At 49.4% G+C, this 21,802-nt stretch overlaps 2 protein-coding genes across 6 annotated transcripts in view; one reads left to right on the forward strand and one right to left on the reverse strand.

The window, feature by feature from the left end:
• SETBP1 (SET binding protein 1) overlaps positions 1-19,803 on the reverse strand; it is a 350,054-nt gene extending 330,251 nt beyond the window's left edge. For 2 of the 5 annotated variants that reach the window (XM_028525004.2, XM_028525006.2), the window contains exon 1: positions 18,632-19,802. The gene's annotated coding sequence lies outside the window, so the exon portion shown is untranslated. Of the gene's footprint in view, positions 1-2,404; positions 2,757-18,001; positions 18,133-18,631 lie in introns of those variants that run through there. The other 3 variants (XM_036009099.1, XM_036009101.1, XM_036009100.1) reach the window with 3 other exon arrangements.
• On the forward strand, positions 18,372-19,019 carry LOC114505974 (atherin-like). The gene has a single exon (XM_028523547.1). It carries the CDS (start codon positions 18,372-18,374, stop codon positions 19,017-19,019), a length of 648 nt encoding a protein of 215 aa, XP_028379348.1.
• Positions 19,804-21,802: the final 1,999 nt, after the last annotated feature.

Below are 21,802 nucleotides of genomic sequence, written 5' to 3' on the forward strand. Positions count from 1 at the left end.
TTCCCCAGAGACGCCCAGGAACATACTCAGCTCCTGGAAACCGCTCAGCCCTGCAGAAAGACACATTTACAACTGCCTCCACTGAGGGGAAAACCCAATGAATGAGGCATTTCTGGGAGACAAGAAGCTGCCTAAAGAGAACATGAGCATCTTTGCTGAAGCTGTCAAACACTGAACAGCCACCCATGCTCCATGCTACAAAGGGACGAAGTCCCAACTTAGGACCGGGGAGGGCAGTCAGGCCAGATGACACTTCATGTTTCATTTACTTACAAGATACTTTGTCTCATCTGGATGGATCTGCTTACCTACCCAAGACCTTACATAATTTTTCTAAAATTCATATTGAAGTCAACATTCACTGAGGCCTCTCTTCCTAGTGTCAGGTACCACACTAGCCACTGGAGACACCAAGATGCGCTAGAACACGCCCCTGCTGGTCAAGCAGTAAGAGACCAGTAGGTCATTCTCAGTTTCTATCCCGGTGCCATACAAATCACAAGCCGTGTTTTCTTATGACTCCCTCTGGCAGGAATCTATAATGTTAGATTTTAACTCCATGGTACCTACCTATAAAGCTACCCTTGAGTTAGGGCAGAAGGTAAGGCATATTCCCCATAAAACATTCCTGCCCTAAACCCATTTGGATCTTTGAACTACAGATAGGATGATGTATATGGCAGGTTCAGTGACGAGAAAAGACGGTGGAACCTAAACTCTAGAGGAATGATTAGATGTATAAGGTGGATGTATTGTTCATATTAATAAAGTATCCTCCATTAAAAAAGTGGCTCACTTCAGAGCCTCTTATATTTAGTGGTATAAATCATTAACTAACTGATGTAGAAGACAAAGTTCCAAAAGTTAAAATGCAAGTAGTAAGAGGTACACAAAAACAGAAAACTCAACAGTTTTTTCAGTTTTCCAGAAGATCCTAGGACACAATAAAAATGCAAGGAGGTTATACTCTAAAGAGTAACTTGAAAAATAAAACAGAACAGATTTTTATACAACCCATAACAAAGGACAGGAACAAAGGGAAGAGAAAGTGTTTTCCACTTGGGCCAGGTATACACAGATAGACGGAGAACTACCCCAGAGGGCTTCAAGGAGAGCATACAATATGGCTTTGACCCTGAGGGGCTTGAATAGGTAGAGCAAGCAGGAAGGAGGAAGAGCATGAAGCGAGGCAAGACCTGGGGAAGGAGCATACAAAGTTCAGGGAAGAGGCAAGTGAGGTCTGGCTAAGAGGCCTGGCACGAAATGGGTACTGGTGAGTAGCATGGCTACAGATAAAAGGCCACAGCCAGATCATGGGCATTCTTGAATGTCATGCTAATTAGTTGGATTTTATCTTACAGGTAATGGGAAAACCCATTTAAGGGATGTCAATAGGGAAGGGATGCTATTAAGGCTATGCTTTAGGAAGATAATTCTGGCATGTGATGTGAGCGATGAATTAATGGAACCTGATATTAGAGGCAGGGGAGACCGTAAGGAGAGGCTCCGCTGAAATTCCGTTCTTGCTGCATGAGGACCTGAGCCACAGCACTGTGAATGTGACAGAATAAAAACCAGGGACAGAACAGGAATGCCGTCTTCAATAACCCTCATCTTCAGGAACACACAAATTCCAAACTCTTCGTTCAGGTTTCACTTGAAGAACCCAGGCTTAGGACTCATTAGCCACGAACTTGCATTCCCTTTTCAAGTCATACCAGTCTCCACAGTAGCGTGATACACTCAGAATTATTTCTGCCCTAGTATTTTTATAGAATCTTTCCTTGTATCTCTTTCCATCAATCCATGCAATCAATGCCTCTCATACAACGAGTGCTCTCCAAAAGTCTGTTGCATGGAGGACTGAATGAACAAATGAACAAGCAGATCCCAGTCCTCCCCATATTTCGAGGTCATGTCCAAGTCTTCCCTTCCTGATGGCCATATTTTGTAAACTCTGGACCACAGCATTCACTCCCTGGCCTGACTTCCTCTCACCCAGCTGCACAGCTTGCCACTAAATACTAGTCTTGTCTTGTCTTCTCATTGTTTTGAGTACACACTCTGATTTCATTTCAGTTTCAGGCCGAGACTGTGATTGTACAACTCAGAGCGGGCCTGGGCACTTGGAAAACTTCTCACTGAAAATGAATTAGCCCCATCACAGTTGTTCCAAGTCCCGAGGTTCAAACTACCCCAACTGCAGCTCCACCCACCCAGGCCCTGGAAAATTCACCACTAGGCTGAGGATTATAACCCAGCCCCTCGGGTCCACTGTGCACCCCTCGCCTTAGGAAAATAAAAAGAAGCTTTCAAAAGCAAAGAGTAGAGAAACCTAACCTGTCTGTTTACTTCTCCAGTACACAAAGCTGTTGTTCTCCATTTGCCTTCTCCCAGCCCTTACCTGCCATCCCAAAGTCACAGTTCAATTTGTTGGTGAGTCTGGGAGACAACTGCGTGTCCTCTTGGGTGCGCCCCTGCCGACACGCGGGTGTGAGCACAGGCACTCACTGACTCACTCACACACTCACAAGGAGGGGAAGCCCAAGCAAGGTGAAAACGTTTTGCCTGTCACATTCCAGCAGTCAGCAACTCCTCCAGAGGGGGCGGGCACACAATGGACACTCTGTACTTGGCTCAGGCCTCCAGTCCAACAAAAGTTAACCCTTCCATGACTGCCCGCGGGACACAGAGGAGGCGGGGCACATAGGAACAATGAAACAACTTAGGAAATAACTGGTTATGAGGTCTCAGGGGGACAGAAGGGAGGTGATGCACTGGGAAAGAATACTGGGAGAGGAGTCAGGAAACTTGGCCTCTTCCCCTGGCTCTCTCCCACTGATAGCCACTTTGAGTCCCTTATGCCATACTTATCGCAGCAAAAAATGGAGTGGGATCAAGGTCTCTTCCATTCTCAAGACCTTGTAATTTACTCTGCAAGCCACAGACCTATGGGGACACTCCAAGCTGGAGAGTATAACCTACAGGATTATTTTTCTGAGGGCCAGGGGAATCATGACCTAAATGAGCCCCTAGAGGTATACCCTCTCCCCGCTTCACATATTCAAGATGGAAGAATTTTTCCTAGTCTAAAAAAGTCTCCACCTGCAGTCCCGGAGAACTCGCACTAATTGCAGAGTTTCGTAGAAATGTGAATTTTTCAGCCCCGCCTGCTGAATCAGGGCTCTGGGGTGGGGCTCAGCTCCATGGCTTTTACCAAACTCTCCGGGCCATTCTGATGAGTTCAGGCTTTGCCTACTGTGTGTATGAATCCCATCAACTGCCTTCACCATAGAGCACTATTATTCCATGTTTAAGGGGATTTTTCCCTTACAGTTTTACTCTCAGTCTCCTAAGAATAGGCATCAGTTGCATTTTATTCATCCATGCAATTGCAATGCCTACTACGGTGCCCAACGCATAACACTCAAAAAACGTTGGTTGACAATTAATAAATGAATAAACCAACTCAGTGTGGGCTTCCTGGCATGATCCACCTTTCCCATCTGCTTGGTCCCCAGGGTGCACACAGGCCACCCTCACCCTGACTGCTGCATTCCAAAGGGACCACACGGTAGAACTGCAAGAGCCCCTGACACAGCTCACAGGAGTCGGAAGATGTGGATGCTGGACCAGAGGCCTTCCTTTCAGCTTGAGTGTCTCATCAGCAAAATGGAAAACAAGTCTACATGACCTTTTTCACTCGGTTATGGTTTTTATCTTCCTTTTCAATGGAATTGCATGCTCCTCATACAGAATTCTTATAAATAACATATGCACCTCAAAAGGTCTTAGTGGCAAACAATCCCAATAATGGGAAGGCCTCATTCTTGACCTTTCCCAAACCGGGCCCCGCCCCCCCCCCCCCCCCCGCAGAGCTCTCCACCCTGAGCCCCTCCTCGGCTCCGCACTCTGCAAATCCCCATGAGGCCAGGCGCTTCTTTCCTCCTTATTTGCAGAAGGCACTGGCTGACTATCTATCTAACCTTCAGGTCTGATGTCTTCCCTCAAAACTCTGTAGATTGTCTTCTAGCACTTGAAGTAATAGCAAATGGAGGCCAGCCTGGTTTTGTTTCCTTTGTAGGCAACATGTTTGAACTTGATCCTTGAAGGCATTTTTCATATTGCTGAATTTCATTAATGGCAAAACGAGAGTATTGGCCCTTTTATTCTTCCTGGAACACAAGCTTTTGGGATCTACAGATGTAGGTCCTTTCTGTCTCAGCAACGTTCCTATCAATTATTCTCTTCATTATTTCTTCTAGTCAATGGACCTTACTTCTTTCTAGGTTTGTCCTATACTCCTAGCTTGGAATTCTCAGCACTTTCTCCGTTTCTCTCATTCTCTGTCTTACTGTGTTTATTTCTTTATTTTTCATTGTGGGACAGTCCACCCTAATCTGGCCTACATATTTATCAATTGAATTTGATTTCACCCCTCCCTTTGCCTTCATTGACTATGGACTTCTAATTCTGCTATTGTACACTGTGTATCCCTGCAATCTTCCTTTACTTTACTCGTCCTCCTCTCAGCTGATTCTGATGCCTTTGCCTCTCAGAACGCTCCCTCCTTGTTACTTTATGTTCCTGTTCCGCCAGGGCCATGCTTCCTCCTCTTGCAGGTGTCTGGCAGCTTTCTAAAGTTCTTGCTTTGCTCTTGCAGTAAATAATTACCCTGATACTGTTCCTCTTACTGTATTTTGAGTCTCGTTTTGGATTGTTTCTCTTTACTTGTGCTCTAGTGAGGAGAGAGTCACAGGGTAGTCTTGGTCAACGGAAAAAGCTGGTCCCATTTGATTCTACCTTCAAAGCCAGTCAAATCCCCCTCTCAGAGCTGATGCTGTTATCCGCGATGCGATCACCCCAGTTCCTAGTGAAGAGTGGCAGTGCAGTGCTGAAGCCAGACCCCGGAGCTCCTGAGAGCCTACCAAGTGAGTGTCTTCTCAACTCCACATTCAGTGGTATCAAGGTGACAGCTTGAACCCTGTCCGTGGTAGGAAACATTCACATCATAGGAATCACCACACTTAAAGCAAGGCTTTAAAAAAATCTGAGACATAGGCCCTGGCTGCTGTGGCTCAGTGGACTGAGTGCTGGCCTGTGAACCAAAGGGCCTCCAGTTCAATTCCCAGTCAGGGCACATACCTGGGTTGTGGGCCAGGTTTCCAGAAGGGGGCTCACGAGAGGCAACCATATATTGATGCTTCTCTCCCTTTCTTTCTCCCTCCCACCCCCCTCTCTAAAAATAATAAAATAAAATCTTTTTTAGAAATCTGGGAAATAGAGTGCTGTACATTCATTAGGGTACCACGAACAGTGGACATCTATCTACTATTGTTTTGCTAGACAAAGAAGGGCTCCTTCTGCCATGTTCTCCAAACTCTGAAAGGCTGAAATCCACAGTGTGCACTGTTACCAAGATTCTTTAGGTCTGGTCTCAGAGCTTTATTCCAGGAAACATCTCTGCTCAGAAGTCAACGCCCCTCTTCCACGCCTCTCAGATCTCTGTCCTCCAGCCTTGCCCTTTGTTTCCTGAGAGCTGCAGTCTTTGAGAATGCATGCAATAATGTTAGAGAAGGACCGTCTTTAGTTGTTTTATCAACACTGCCCCTGCAGTAGACCTGATGACTATCTTTCTGGTTGACAGAACTCGTGACTTTCTGACCCGAGGGGGTAAAAGGTGTAAAAGGATGGAGGGTGAGCCTTTCTGACTACAGACAGACAAGCAACCGTATTGCCAACCTAGGCTCACTGGCCTGTAGCTATGAGAATCCTATCTCAGCTTCTGGTGAGAGATTGTCTGACTTTGGCCTTGGGGGTGATTGAGCATTCACCTTTCTCTCTGTCTTCTAAGGTATTCTAGTGGGGAGTCGGAAGTGACATTTCCAGCTTGGGGTACTTTGCGTGTATCTGGAATCCTCTTCCTGATCCTTAAGTTAATGCCTCTTTATCCCTCAGGCCCAGGTCAAATCATACTTCCCTGAGCTTCACAATGCAGAGCAGGACTCCCAGCTTTGTGCCCTTATTGCACAGAATTTCCTTCCCTAGTATTTACTGTATTCTATAATTAATGCATGGGCCACTCTTGGTTTCAACTCTTCCTACCCCACTAGAAGATAAGCCCTTTGAGGGTAGAAGCTGTGTGTGTCTGGCTCACCCCAGACCCTCCCCCCCACAGGGTCTGGCATAATTGCTGATCCATGGAGCAACACTCAAAATTATTCACTGAGTGAATGTTGAATGAGAAGCTGTGTCAAAGGCCAGCCAGGTGTCATTTGACTTAGGTTCCCATGACTCTGAATGATGGGTCTCTGAAATCCTTCCTGCTGCAGAAATACCCAGAGCCAGTTCTCCATAAACACTGATAAATCGATCCAGTGACCCAACCCTTAGCCAGCTCTCAATCAGCAAGGGCAAAAGCAGCTGTGCACCACAATTCTCTGACCCTGCACACACGCCCATGGTCTACAGCAAAGAACAAAGCTCAGACTCGGTAGCATTTTTATAACACACACCTGGGTGGTGCCTTCCTGATCACAGTGCACCTCCTCCAACCTGTGGTCCCTGAGCATTGCACCCACCACATTCCCCAGCAGCTTCTCCTGAGCTGCAGTTCCCCCAAATCCCACTGATTTGCATCACTCCCTGAATCCCCGCTACTTCCTCTGGCTGGCCTGCCCTTTCTCCATTCTCCATTTGGCTACCTCTAAGTCATCCTCCAAGAACTGGGTCAAGTTTCACCTCCATGCAGACTGGCTGGACCTTCCTTTTCTATTCCTTTCCCCTTGTGTGTACACATATGCATATGTGCACATGCACACCCACCAGCCTCACACTCATACTCACAAATAGTCTTGTTCAAACGTCCCTGGGCATTCTGCTATCAAAGTGCTTGGCAAACTGTATTGAAATATCCCATTTACTTATTTACCCCTCCCACCAGACCAGGACTTCCATGAGGGGAGGGGCTGGGCCTGACAGAGCCTTTACCACAGGTCACAGCAAAATGAACACAAGCAGTGAGTGTCCGACAGCAGTGTCCTGGCCGTGTTTCTCCTGGAAAAGAGTGGACGTAGCACCGATTTGATGTCACGGGTTTAGATTACTTAGCTTTTCCTTTTCACTTGGTAATTGTGTCCTTGGAAAATATACTTAAACTGTTCAAGTTTCACTTGGAAACTGGGTAATCACTCTACCTCAAGGTTGTTTTAAAAAGTAATGGAAGATTAAATAAGACACTTATGAAAAAACCTGTTGGGATCACCTTACTGCATCTTCAAAATTCGGGGGAAATTTGATTTACTCCCAGAGTCTGCATTGCCCATGAGCATTTGGCTAAACGCTGCCTTCTCTTCACAGATCCCCCAGCGAAGCCAGAGGGACAACTTCTCCATTTCCCTCGGCAATGGGAAGCACACAGGGGCAGTTTAACACGTACCTGCCAACTTCAGTATTTTGGTGTTGAGTACTGTTTCCCTCTTGTCCCCAGTTTGTTTCATAGAGGAAATAAGACTGAATTCCAGTCTTCAATTCCAGATTCAATTCCCTGCTCTAGCATTTGGCGCTGGGTGGCCTTGGGCAAGTCCCTTTTTATCAACCTGGTCCCCCCATCTTCATTTGTAGAACAATGGGTGTGAAGCTGTGAATTCTGTGGCTCCCTCCAACTCTGGCATTCTCTGGTGCTGAGCTTTACCTCCTCAACAGGACCCCCTCCGAGACAGGCTTGGCACCTGACATTTCTTCCTCCATTTTGCTGGTTCTGCAGCTCCCCCTGGCTGAGTGTAACACAAAACTAAGAATCAGTCCCGATGCTCGGGGATCTCCACACCTGGGAAACAGAACCAAGCTCCTGAAGCGGGAGGCTGGGCGCACTATTTGTTAACCAAGCATTCCTGCTCCAGCTGCAAACACAGTGCCTCCTTTGGGAACCAGGAACACAACACAATGGGATGGAGAGAGCCTTGGGTGTGGGCCCTTGGGGAAGCCTCTCTCAAGCATGGGCTGGGCCGATCCTCGGGCCTACACGTCTGAGCTCTCGCTCTGGCAAATTCCCTGCGGCCGGCACTTCTCCGTGCAGTTGAGGAAGGCACACGGCTGCAGTGAGAGTGGGGGTTAAACACAACCGGCAGCCTTCGGGGGCCTCATCAGTCTAATCGGGACAACAACTCCGAGATGCACAGACCTGTCCTCATTTCACAGCTGTGAAACGATGGTCTAGGAAGGTTAACGGTTTGCCCACGGGCATACACTATCTGTGCCAGACCCACAATCAAAACCAAAGCCTGTGCTTTTCCTTGCACATCATGATGTCTCTAAAACACAAAGTGATGCCAGCTTTCAACCAAACACTCTCAACTGCTTCTACAGAAGTGAGCTCCAAAAACCAGTTTGCCATTGATTTGCCCCATAAACCCTTTGGGCATCAGTTTTCTTCTCTGCCCTCCTAGTGTCTTCACAGAATCTTACAAGGAAAAAGTAAGTGACACATGCAGAATAGCACCCCAATAGATTAAACATCACAGGGCAGACCCATAAGAAGTCAATGTGATCCTTGTATGTCCTGTGCAAGCAAGGTGCAGCGATCCACAGGGTAAAGAAAAGGATTCTAACTTCTAACAGGCATCTAGTACACAACAGGGCCTTTAAGCTCATTCATGGATCCAACTCTGAGATGTACTCATTTTACAGGTACGAAACCTAAAGTTGAGAAGTTTATTGAAATGACAGTGGTAGCTCTGTCTGATTCCAAATGTCATTTGTTTTCCTTTGGACCACAACGCCATCAGTCTTGAAATGCCCAGCATCAGTAGTCACTTACACTCTGGTCCTCCACCACGCCCTTCGTGAATTGGGAATGAAAAAGACAGACTTCTGTGAAGGCAATGGGACTAAACTGAATAATCAAACAATCAATTCCACACTCTTTCTTTCTAGGCCCTCTAATTTTGCTCCATGCCTTGCTCAGTCTTTATTCAAATTCCTCAACTTCCCAACCATTTGATTCAGCAATTGTTTTTCTTGTTGTCAATTGGACATAAAGTGTCATCTGTCACTTACAAGTTTCCACTTCTGCCACAAAAGAGATGCTAGGCATGCCAAAGAGCTAAACAAATACCAGCTCCCTTCCCCCTCCTGAAATTTGTACGTGTCCTTCTCCAATTCTACATTAAACTCCTGGAGATGAGTAGCACGGAGCTCCTTGTTCCTCAGAGTCGCTGATCCTCACTCATCCTGAATGCTTACATGTATTGGGGGGTTTCGTTCTAGAGAATACTCTCTGGAATGTCAGCCTGCGGAGCCGGAGGCTGACCAGAGCACGGGCAGGCAGCCCAGTCAGAGGTCAGGGTTCTTTCAGGTGTGGCAGGTATGGCGGTTCTCTGACGAGAGCACCCTGTGCCCCCCTCACTCTGAAAACCCCAGCCATGGCTCCCCCACCAGCTCAGGTCAGGGTGTAGCCTTGGCCTGCTCCTCACAGGACCCCATCCCATCCATCTTGCTGCCTGGCGCTCCACAAAACCCTGATGCCCAGGAAGCGGTCTCCGGAAAGCAGTCTCCTTTCGGCCTCTGCATTCGCAAGACGAGTATCTCCCCTGCTGCTCTACCCAAGACAACCCCGTTATTCAAGACTCAGCCCAAGCTGCACCTACCCCTTGAAGCTTTCCTAGTCTGTCTAACCAATGGAGGTGCTGGCCTTTCCTGAGCTCCCAGTGGAGTTGTTACTGGGCCCTAGATGGCTGTCCACGCCTGTCCCACCCCTGGTTTTCATGAGTTCTTATGGTCTCTTCACTAGACTGAGAGCAGACACGAGGTTGTCTCCATCTCTTGGGGTCCCCACAGCACCCAGCGGGGTCTGGTTATACTCATGTTGCAATGTTAACTAGCAAACAAAGTTTGCCAAATCAGAGGGTTGAAGTGTTGATGAGCCTGAATGAAAACTCTGGACACCTAGATTGGAACCAATTTCGAGGGCCCTGGGGTCTGTCCTGCACACTGTGGTCAGAAGACCTCAGACCACCAAAATGCCGGCTATGGCTAGCGGGCCTATCCATGTCACCCAGCTGGACCTGCATTAGCAGGCTGCCCTGGCCCTCCTGCCAGGTGCAGCACTCCTTTCTTGTCTCAATTCCAAAGCCACATGCAAACTTCGTCCCACCTCTGCTCTTATGCAAAAGCTACTCTACCACCAAGAATGTCCCCTTGTTCTAGTTCCGCCGTCAAACCCCAAATCACATCCTCCTCAAAGCATTCCCAGACTACACCTTAGTCCTGGTCACACGAATAACGTCATTCTTCTTAGGTCAGGCTCCCGCCTCGGCTGTGGGCTGCTGCCTTCCATCTGAGCTAATAAGCCTGTCTCTCCAGAGACACTGTCCACTCTCCACAGGCAAAAGCCACATCGCGCACCAGACCCTTCCCGCCCAACAGTGCCAGGAACAATGGCTCACACAAGCTGCAACGCTGAGACTTTAATAAATATTTGAGGATCAAAAAACCGACTGTAATCGAGCTCTAGAGTACAAAATAATGAGCGGAAAGCAGGCCCACGGGGCTTTCACATCAAATCATCCTTTTTAGCCACCATTATTAATCAATACTTTAAAAAAATCAAAGCTCTCATTGTTCAAATAACAATAGGTCACAGACACAGCCACCAACAACTGCAAGGGGACTTGCCACCCAGATTTCATTATTTTGCTACAAGCACAACAACAGTGCCAACGCTTCTGATGAACGTGCTGAGGCTGCTGCGCTGGATTCGTCAGATTCAGCATCTCCCGCCTCCACGTCTTTCCAGCTCCAAGTGCAAACCCCAAGCCACTTCTCTCCACTGACAGAACCGCACGTCTCTGACAGAGGGAAGGAACAGTGAAGAAATTGCTTCCCACTCAGTTGGGCCAACAGTGTCACGTGCCCTTCCCCCCATCCCAAGTCCTAAGGTAAACCCAATTGCAGCATCTCCGTAACTTGCAGAATGTCCCTCTTCATCGACATGCAACCAGTGTGCTCCTGATTCAGACCTCTAGCTCCGTTTCCACAGAGTATCAAGTCAAAGCCCAGCTTCCTGGTCCCACCTCAACCCAAAGCACGGAGGCCTCTCTCTGGCATTGGGCAAACTGTGGGTCACTCCCTTTGACCTCAGATCGCAATACATACCAACTCACTAGCAGTTACTGAACACAGACCAGGGCAGGGCAGGTTCTGCTCTGAGGGGCTGAGAAGACCCCCCAAGAACACAGTCATGACCCCAGTCTTTGTGCCCAATGAGATCTACACACAAAAATAACACCCAGCCTCCTACCTCCATGAGGTGCACCAAGTAACTACAGCAGAGACTCAAGACGCCTACTGGGCACGGGAAACATTAGGAAACAGAAGGAAAGTCCAGAAAGAGAACATATTCTAGGCTTTCCAGAAGCTGCCTTTGTCTGCTTCATCTCCCTTGTCTCAACTATTTCACCAAAGAGGGCCATTTCTGAAAAAAGATGTGGGGAAGCAGTCTTTTTCTTCCTTCCACATTCTTCTTCACACTTAGCTCTCCTTCTCACTTCTCACCTCCCCCTTCCCTGTGCTCCAAGTCCGGCTCTCAGTTCTAACTGGAGAGCTTCTGCTGATCCTATCTCCCCTCCTGTAACCTAGTTCCCCAGAGTAAACACTTAGCAAAGTACACTAATCCTCAGGCAGATTGCTCTAGAAGGGTGTTGGGCCGCCATGAAGTAGAATTGCAGAATTTCATGGCAATCAAATCCTTCCACTTTAAGGTGGCTCCAGCTAAAGGAGTGGAAAGGCAATGTTACTTGTCCAACATGATACACTAACGAGTGGCCAGCCCAGCCTGCAGCAGGCCTCTCAGGGGCCTTTCCCTGGACCTGTCCTCTCAGGAGCCTTTCTCTGCTCAGCCTTCTTTGTCATCGCAGCCAAGGCTCACACCGTCACCGAGAAGCGCGGAGGCACTTGGACTGCAAGGACAGAGAAGTCTGCGGGGTTGAGTGCCAACATGAGCGTGGCGGACAGAAGGTGCAATCGGAACTTTCAGAGAAAGTCAAGAGTTCTGCGTGCTGTTGTGATGATGAGACTCTAGCAGGCACTTAACACATATTTGAGGATTCAAGGAATGAGTGAATCAGTGACTGGTAGAATATACATGTGGGAAAACATCATTAACTCTTAGGCTTTGAGGGAGAAACTGAGAGTGGGCGACTGCCCCTGAAAGATGGCCGAAAGCACAGAAAGCCATTAACCTGAGTGGTTATTATTCGCTTTGTCTGAGAGGTCCTCACTGTGCTGCTTCACAGCGCAGAGCTTTAGCCCACCTTCAACAGGGTTCCCTTTTAATCGTCCATCTTTACAGAAATTCTGTGATTCATTCACACCCCAGAAATCATTCACTAGCAGGGGCGGGGCTTCCTGGGGTGAACTTGGCTCCTTCCTTCAAGGACCGACAACCTGGGAGGTAGTGACAACAAACAAAGAAGCCACATGAGCAGGTTGCCAGGCAAGTGCTCCAGACCTGAAGTGCTCTGGAGACCTGAGGCGCTGAGAGGGAGCTGGTCCGAAGTCCTAAGAGGCAGACGTTCTGGCTGGATGGGACCAATCAGGACACCTTCCGCAGAGGAGGTGGGGACACAGAGGGAGCTGAGGGGTGGAGGGTGGGGGTGGACATGTGCACAGAGTGCCCCGGTCAGCACGGAAATCAGTGTGGCAGCAGAGGAGGCTGCGCGTGTTGTGTAAAATGGGGTTCACTGGAGAACACCGCCGGGTGCCTGGAGCAGGCCGCTAAGCGGGGTGCGCCAGGAAGCGTGGGAAGGAAAAAGAAGGAGGGGTGACCCAGAAGAGTCAGGGAGCACATGGACTGTGAAGCCCTTCCCCAATTCCAGAGAAATCACTGGGTTTGCTAGGACACAGGGAATCCTGCTATCAAGTCGTCCCTTTACAGAGGCTTAAAATTCTGTCCTGAATGCCCTGCTCAGCCCCTGTCAGCCCCTGAGGGACACCCTCCCCCCTCTACCCCCCATCATTGCCTCCCCTGTGTGTCTCTATGTCTTTTTTCCTTTCCCCTTCCCGTTCTTAACTCCAGCATTTCCCGAGCGCCAACACATCCTTGAGTCCAAACTGGATGTTGCCTGAGACTTCCAATTTCCAATATGTACTGCATCATAAGCATCCACAAATTCAACTGCCTTTTTTTCTCATGAGTCACCTCAACAGTAGAAAACAACTACTCCCTGACTGTCTTAGAACCCAAGGGACCCCTGTGGGCATTTCTGGTCATATCAACGGGTTATTCATCTGTGCGCTACGGCGACAAGGATCTCAGGACCAGCTTCCAGGAGGCAGCATGGAAATCCTCTCAGAGTTCAATTACAGAAATTAGCAGGCATTATTTAATCCTCGCAACCCCTGTGAAGTAGACAGGGTAAGCATCTTTATCCCTATTTTCCTGATTAGGTTACTGAGGCTCAAAGTGGTTAAATAACTTGGTGGGGGTCATTTAGCTGGGAAGGAGTGGGGACAGGATCCAAAGCAGATTTGTCACTTCAGGTGTGATATTCTTCACTTTTTTTTTTGACACAGTTGCCTGATCCCAGTTCAGCCACCGACTTGTGTCACTTATGCAACTCCATGTATAAACTGCCGCGACTTCCCTAGGAGAATCAAAGGGAAAATAGGATATGAAGATATTTTTGAAAAAGGCAAAGTGCCACCATGCATATGAAAGGAATATTTTTGATGAGAAAAAAATAACCTGACAAAGGTTATTTTCCCAACCTGGCAAAGTCCTGGAAGTCTTATCTGCTCGCCAGTCATTCCCCATCCCTCCCTAGCACCTGGGAACACAGAAGCCCCTGTGTGTGCGGTGTGGGGTGGGCGGGGGGAGGTCAGCTCAGCGGCCTTTACCTGTAACTGTTTTATAGAGGTCTGCTCATCAGAATCTGTCCTCGGCCCCAGGGGAGGTATGGCTGCTTCCTCCCAAGTGATCCTCTGAGGCCTGCTTACCTTCTCTATTTTTTTAATATTTTTTAATCCTCACCCAAGGATATCTTTATTGATTTGAAAGAGAGAGAGAGAGAAACATCGATTGGTTGCCTCTAGTACATGAGTGCCCTTACAGGGGTTCGAACCTGCAACTCAGGTATGTGCCCTGACCAGGGATCAAACCTGCAACGTTTGGGTGTAAGGGACGATGCCCCAACCAGCTGAGCAACTCAGCCAGGGCTCACCTTCTCCCTTTGACCCTCCCTTTGACCCATCATCTGCTCTGAACCGGACAGGAAGTCAACTGTGGGTTTCTAAGCCAAAACACATTTTTAAAAAATAATGTTTCCTCAACCTTAGAAGGCACCCTCTAAGGGGGGGAAACCCACTCGGAAAGGGAAGCTGATTCAATCTGAACCTGTAAAACTTCCCAATGAGAACTGTCAGGGCCACAAACTTAGACTCAGTCACCCAGCTAAGGTTACCAGCCCCCCCGAAACTTGACATTGCCCCAACCTGGTGTGTCAAAGGAGGCTTCAGAATCTAGTGGACGGCTGAGTGAAAATGGAAATGAAAACTCAGAACCAGACAAGAACGGAGGGTGGCACTTCCCCCACGCTCACGACGCACACTCTGCGGGCACCTTGGTGTTATCACCGTCTGCACCAATCAAGCGTTTGGCTGCCCGAGTGTCTGCCGCGTCACGAAGAGTTTGGGAAACACCAGGTCACCTTCGGGAATAGCTCTAAAAGAGGCCTAAACCAGTGGCAGTGTGTATGCTGGTAGGGTTTCTTACCTAATGTTGGCCGAAAACATTCTGGAAAGCTCACCCAGTTTCATAATATGCCACTGCATAGGAATGGAATTCAATTGTTTTTGTCCCCTTCTTCAAAGGAACCCAAGGCCCAAGCACAGAGACATGGGGCAAGGACTCGACGAGGTTTCCTGTTTTCAGGGCAACTCTCCAGGACAAGGGCAGCCTCTTGAACACCCGCTCCACCCCACCAGAACTGTCCCGCTCAGTGGGTCCCTGAGCAAACTCAACGACATCATACCATTTGTTAAGGCGCTGCAACTCCCGACAATGCTCATATGTTAGTAAAGATTGACCCCACTCTTCTGGAAGGAGCAGAACTGAAGCAACTTGAAATGCCATCAGCAAGAAATTATTTATTTCCCATTCCTGAGCAGCAGAAAGCAAGGTTTCATTGGCCGGGTCTGCCTTCAATAGCTTTCTGGTTTCAATTAAAACTTCGAGTCTCCAAGGGAAAAAGTGGCATTCTGGGAGGCTGAGGCCCAGCCAACTCCCAGTGTCTCCTCGTGAATCCAGAAGGGATGTCCCATCCATCTAGCTGCTTCTCCTCGTCCTCCTCTCGCATGGGATGAGGAAGCTTCGGAGTGAGACTGAAGCACAACTAAAAGTAATGACCGGTTGAAAGAACTCTCCTCTTCTGGAGGTGCATGGGTGTGTCAGATGAACACTGATTTGGCCCCGAATGGAATTGCAAGTCAAGGTAATGGCAGAAACAGAATCGGGAAACCGCGAGAAGTGCCTACCTATTTATTTCTTCTTCAGCAAAAACTCCTGCCTCCTGCCTCTCCCCACTGACCATTTTCAACTACATTCTACAAAGAGTCCATGGGCTATTTTCTCTTTCCCTACCACTGCCTCTTAGGTCAGATGATTTACAAAGTAGCTTGCCATCAATGACACAAGTACAGGACCAGAAGCTCTCATGGCCCCAAGGTCTCCTTGGTTCACCCAGGGTTACCCCAGGCTTCCCCTGTGTGAAGTCCAGAACTAAGTCTGCCAACAGTGCCTTCCTATGTAACATTCTGATGTTAACATACAAAAGATCGGATTACACCATCACTTGTCTAGCCCATTCATGAACATATAAGGCAGTTGATATTTTCTCCAAAGCTAGAAGTGGCCCCTTCCTAACTCACATTGTTGCCTCCCAGCCACTCTGCCTTCTGTTCACTACACGCCTTCCCCTCCCCCACTTCCAGTTTGTTTATTCCAGTGACACATCTATTTTCCCTGCTAACAGAGACAAGTCGGTTTCCCTCCTCTGGCTGCCGACTGCATTCGCTCACCACCTCCTCCCCCCAGCCCAGCTCAGGTTACTAGAGTGGCAAGCAGCTCTCCCAGCCCAGCTCTAACACCAATTCAACTACCCAAGACTAAGACATTTTCTTTTTAAATTAATGGGGGAGGGGAAGCGGTTTGCAAAACAGCACTTTCAGAGTACCTGATCTTCCTAATTTCTCAGCCTACATTCTTTGAAGTTTGCAAATACTGTGTTCATTCACACACTTCGGATCCGTCTGAACGTGCTTCTCTTCTAGCAGGAAACTCGATTAAATACAGAGGAAGAAAACACAGCATCTTAGACTTGGTTCTGAAACCTGGGGCGCCCAGGTCAGGGCAGGAAAGATCCTGCCTCCCTCAGGCTGCCTGGGGAGCCTTGGGATTGTGGAAGCCACAGAAAGCAGGAGATGGGAGAGATAGTGACCTGGGATTGTAAACTGGCTACATTTTAAAGTGCCACAAACTTTCTCCTCCCTTACACGCCTCCTGGCCAGTTGGCCCCGCCTCCCCATCCCAGCCAGACAACCTCTAACTGGGGTGTGCAAAGGAAACTCTCCCAGACCACTCAGGTCTGGCCCCAGCGGGGAAGATGTGGCTTTCACAGAACACCACTCTTCCTCTCCAGGTCCCTCTTTTGAACCCCACCTCTTAACACACACACGAGCGCGTGCACACACACACACACAAATGTTTGCAGCTGAATATGAGTTCAGATGGGGCAAATACAATTTACCAGTGTGGACTAAAGGAGGGTAACAGATGGGGCTGAGCTGCCAGATAGCTTTAGTGACAGCTACTTTATAAAGTTTTGTTGTTGAGTTGTTGTTGTTGTTGTTGTTGTTGTTACAAATCTACAGGAAAAACAGAAAAGCAGGAAAGCAAAGGAAGAGAATGAAAAAAAATCATGTAAGAGAAAAACAAGTAATATTATATTTCCTCAAAGACCATGGACTCCAACCAAACTTCAGGGGAAAGTGTGGATGGGGTGGGGGGGGTGGGGGGGGAGGACTAGGAAGGAAAAGTAGCCGCTGTAGAATTCCAGAATAAATTGCCCTTTTGGAGGAGAGCTTCTGCAGGGATAAAGAGACGCACAAATTGGCCTTTTAGCATTAGACGTCAACCATAAGATTATCAGGACAGTTTATTTGAAGCGGAAACAAATCGGAAATCCTTCCCTCAACAGCCCTTTTAGACTGATATGCACACCCTCAGAACCCACACACACAACACATAAAGAATAAACGCAGCATCAGGGGGCAATAAGAACCCCCCGCCTGGCACTTCCAGGACCTCTAGCCTCATCTCCTACTTCCAATTGCACAACTTTCTGATCTCCAAAGAAAATATTTCCAGTTGGATCCGATTTCAGAATTGTTGTAATCGATGTGGGTCAGGGAGAAGGGGTGCTCGTAGTGTGTGGGGAGGGGGACGGGAAGACAGCATTTCGGCAGTTACTTTTTTTTTTAGAACCAGCATGCTCTACCGATCAGAAATTGCTATTACCCAACAATGCTTCCATCACAAACAGACACCAAAAACAGCATCACCGTTATCACCATCTTGCTATAAAGATCTGCCCAGTCCAATATACCTGACTTTGTCTCTGTGGAACTTCTCAAACAGTATTTTAGTCAAAGAGATAATGATTTGAAAGACAAAAACAATAAATCGATACTGAAGGGCTCCCTTTCCGGAGTGATTTCCCACTTGGAAACCACCAAACGGGGAAGCCTGCCCTTAATTCCCAAGCCCACGGCTCCTCTAGAAACACACACAATGCGTGCTTTCAGAAAAGGCATTCGTCTGCTTTTAAGGGAATTCTTGTCTTTTAAGAGTCCCAAAACCAAAGAGCACGAGAAAGATACTCGGATCCATTGACGAAGATTTTAAGAGAAAGACTAACACAGAGCCACAACACAAGCACACACCAACCTTCGCCGGCTGGACCACTTCGTCCCTGTTCTTCTTTCTATTAACGACACGTTAGATTCTGATACATTCCCCCCCCCCCCTCAAAAAATCCAACTAGGTTACAATGTAGCTCTCTAGCTCCACTTAACCTGCAAGTTACAAAGAGAGAGAAAAAAAAAAATCCTGCCTCCTTCCCACCCCTTTCCCTACCCCCTCCCCCTCCGAGTCCACTCCAACACCAAACCCGCCAGCCCTGGCAGCCGGCGGCAGGACCGAGGGAGGGTGCAAAAGGCGGGGGGGCTGGGGAGAATCAGATTAGGCGAAACTCAATAAGCTCCCAGCCCTGCAGCCTGAAGCTTCCACCATCGCCACCACCAACGGGCCACTCCAAATGAGCCAGCGTCGCTGCCCACCCGTGAGCGGGCCGGAATCGCGCCCATCCTCGGCAGTCTCGCCCGGACCGGCATCCGCCCCCTCGGCCCCTTCTCCCCCTTCCCGCCCCGTGCAAAGTCAAAGCCCCGGCGAGGCGACGTTAACTTTTGCATGCAGGACACACACACACACCGCCCGGGCCCCCGGCGTGCGGGGACCCGCGGCGCGGTGGGAGGCTAGGCGCCGGGCTCCCGGGCCAAGGTCGCCGCGCGTGCTCACCCATGTCCCGGCGGCTCCGGCTCCGCTGGCCCCGGCGCTCGCTCAGATCCCGGCTCCGGTCGCTCGCCCGAGCCCCCAAAGGTGCTGCTGCGGTAACTCCATGGCGATGAGCATCTGTCAAACGGCGAGCCGCGGGCGTGCCGCCCTCGCTCGGGGGGCGCGGGGGCCCCCGGGCGCGCGGAGGCGGCGGCAGGCGCCCCGGCCGGCCCCGCGCTTCCCGCCCGGCGCGGCCGCCTCCGCCGCGCCACCGATTTATGGAGAGAGATATCAAGGGGGAAAATGGCGTCTCCGGAGCCCGAGGAGTCCTGGAGTAATCACATTCACACACACACGCCCGCACGCACACACTCGCACACACTTGCACACGGGCGCGCGGCGAGCCGGCTAATTTTAGCAGAAACCAAAAAAAAAAAAAATTGTATGTGTGTATATTCCCGTCTCTCCGATCAATGCTATTTTTTTTCTTTTTCTTCAAAGGCTGGATTGGAGCTTTAAAAAAATGTTGCCGGGTTTGGGCTCGCAGGAGGCGGCGCGCGGAGGGCGAGGGCGCTTTTGCTGAGCTGTGCAGTTCGGTCGGTCCGCGGTGCCGAGCCGCCCTGCCGCCCGCTCGCTGGTCCGCCCGCTGTCGCTAGTGCTGCCGCCGCCGCCGCCGCTCCATGGCCGCGCCCGCCCCGCGCCCCCGCCGCGTCCCTTCGCCGCCTGCCCGCGTCTCCGGCGAGCGCTGGAGTGGGGTCGGGCCCGTGTGCCTGCCTCCCGCGCCCTCTCCCGAGTCCCGGAGTCCTAGTGAAAGGAAGGGGGAGGGCGCGGGCGGGGGAGGGGGGAGGAACGGAGCGGCCGCACGGCGGAGCCCAGCGGGGACCGCCACCCTCGATCTGCTTCCGAGGGGGCGCGGGAGCCCACACTGCTCGCCCAACGGGCCGCGGGCCGCTTTCCCGGCTGGAGCCCCGGGAGGCGTAGCCAGTAACAAGCGACCTCTCCCTCACCCTCCCTCTTTCAGTGAATTTCGGTTAATTTCGATCGATTGGAGGGAGCGGGGCTCTTGCCGCGGGAGGAAGAAAACAGTTCGTGGCGGCTGCTCGGGGACCCCTCTCTGCCCCTCGAGCCCCTCCCGCTCCCCAGCGCCCTCGCGGCCCAGTGGCTCCGCGCTCCAGAGTCAGCCGCGAAGACTGGGCGGCCGCGGGGACAGCCGCGGGATCGGCGCCGGTTCCCGGGCTCAACACTGCCACTATCTGACACAACAGGAGCAGTGTTGGGGGGAGTTGTGCGCCCAGGCGAGAGATGTGATAGGCTCTGAAAACTGGGTGCATTTTTTTAACCTGGTAATTACATTTCACTTTCGGGGGGTTATTTTTTGTTACGCGACGTATATGCATTCAGATGCTTGTGTGCATTTTCTTGTTGTTCACAAAAATTGGATACTTGATGATAGGGAAGACACAGAGAGATGACAAATGACCATTGGCATGCAGGACGGTGGAAAGAATAAGGTGGAATGTCTCAGTTCATACAAAATATGATGATATTTTAATCTCTTTGAGTGCCTATAGTTGGGCTGCAAAAAGGGAACATTTTCAGGCCACTCAGTTGCAATCTCAGACCACTGAGTAATGGAACTCCTCAGAGACAGGTCCACACTATACAGGACAAGATAGGACAGACACGGATTCGGGAAGGTTTGCAATTGATTTTGCCTGAAGACCTTAGGTAGAGTTTTCTCAGAACTCACATTCTGAGAGGATTCTTGACTGCCGTGTAGAGAGAGAGACCTTGGACATTCAGATTGAGGAATGATTTGGTACTGACTGAGGATGCTACCCGCCTCCCTCCCCCAACAACCACATGGGCCATGTCTGCCTGGATTGGCTGCCCCTTTGAATTCTGTCCCTGAGCGTCTTCACTCTCCTCACACTTTTCAGAGAAATGCTGCCGTGAAGTGGGGTAAGGGAGACTGGGTTGGAGGACCCTCCAACTCCCATCCTGGTCCACGTCCTGGATGAAGCTCAGTCTGATTCTCAACAGAAAATTCACTCCCCTCTGACCCAAATGGCCTCCCTGTCTTCTTCCCCCCACCCCAGGAATGTTCTGTTTGGCCACAAACATTTCTTCTGTTACTCATCATTGCCAAGATCTCTGTCAAACACACATTTCAGTAGGTCTCCGTCTACCCTTTATACTGGAGTGTTGTTATTAGTGGCAAAGTGATGCTCAAATAGAAAAATCATCAGGGCATGTGAGATGGTGATAGAAGTCACAAAACACAATGCCCAAGCAATCATCCTCTGTTACCAGATGACCTCTGCCCATTTCCCTGTGTACCTAGATCTCTCTATGGAAGCTGGCAGAGGCCTAAGCATGTGATGGCCCAAACCTTTCCTATCCTTTCCACATTTAGAAAGGGAGCCCTAAAACTCAAAAGTATTGGCCCGTGAGCACATGACTGCCTGCAGCTCACGTCCTTTGTCTTCTGTAACCTAGGCATACTTACAGGGTCTTCCTGTGTTGTGTTTCTTTGAAGTGCAACTCCGAGAAGCACTTGCCTTGTTAAAACATTTTACTGTAATTGATGGTAAGTCTGCATAATTATGGTGATGCAGAAGTTTACCTGAGATATCACCTACTTAAACCCATGATCCTAAAGCTGAGGTAACAGTGGAGCAGATACAATGGATTGCCTGGGGTCTCGGAGTTGAGGCAAAGCGGTGCAAAGGCTCTCTGTCCCTTGGCTTCATCCTGGGCTTTTTCTTACATGTAGCCCGTCTTTCTGTCATGAAGGGGAAGGGAAGGGGAAAGAAAGGGGGAATCCTCTCACTCTCGGTTTAGTACATCTATACCTAAAATATACATACATATGTACAGGTATGCATACATGCATATACCTCTTTTAATGTTACATATAGTATATCATATATGTTTACATTTAAATATATGATAATATGATAATAAAGGATCCCTGAAAACTGAAGCGCCCATCCCTGAATGAAATATCTATGTCCTTACACAGATATTGATGGATATCTATAGATGCATGGATCTGTATTCAAATTCTTGATGACAGGCACAGGAATTGTTACTTCCTTTCCCTAGTAGGCCAGTCTTGGATTATCTGAGAACTAGATCCTGAAACACAGAAAGTCTGAAGCTGGTAAAGAAGTTGGCCTGAAAATTAGTGTC

The sequence above is a fragment of the Phyllostomus discolor genome, chromosome 9 (assembly GCF_004126475.2).
Source record: "Phyllostomus discolor isolate MPI-MPIP mPhyDis1 chromosome 9, mPhyDis1.pri.v3, whole genome shotgun sequence".
NCBI classification, from domain to species: Eukaryota; Metazoa; Chordata; class Mammalia; order Chiroptera; family Phyllostomidae; genus Phyllostomus; species Phyllostomus discolor.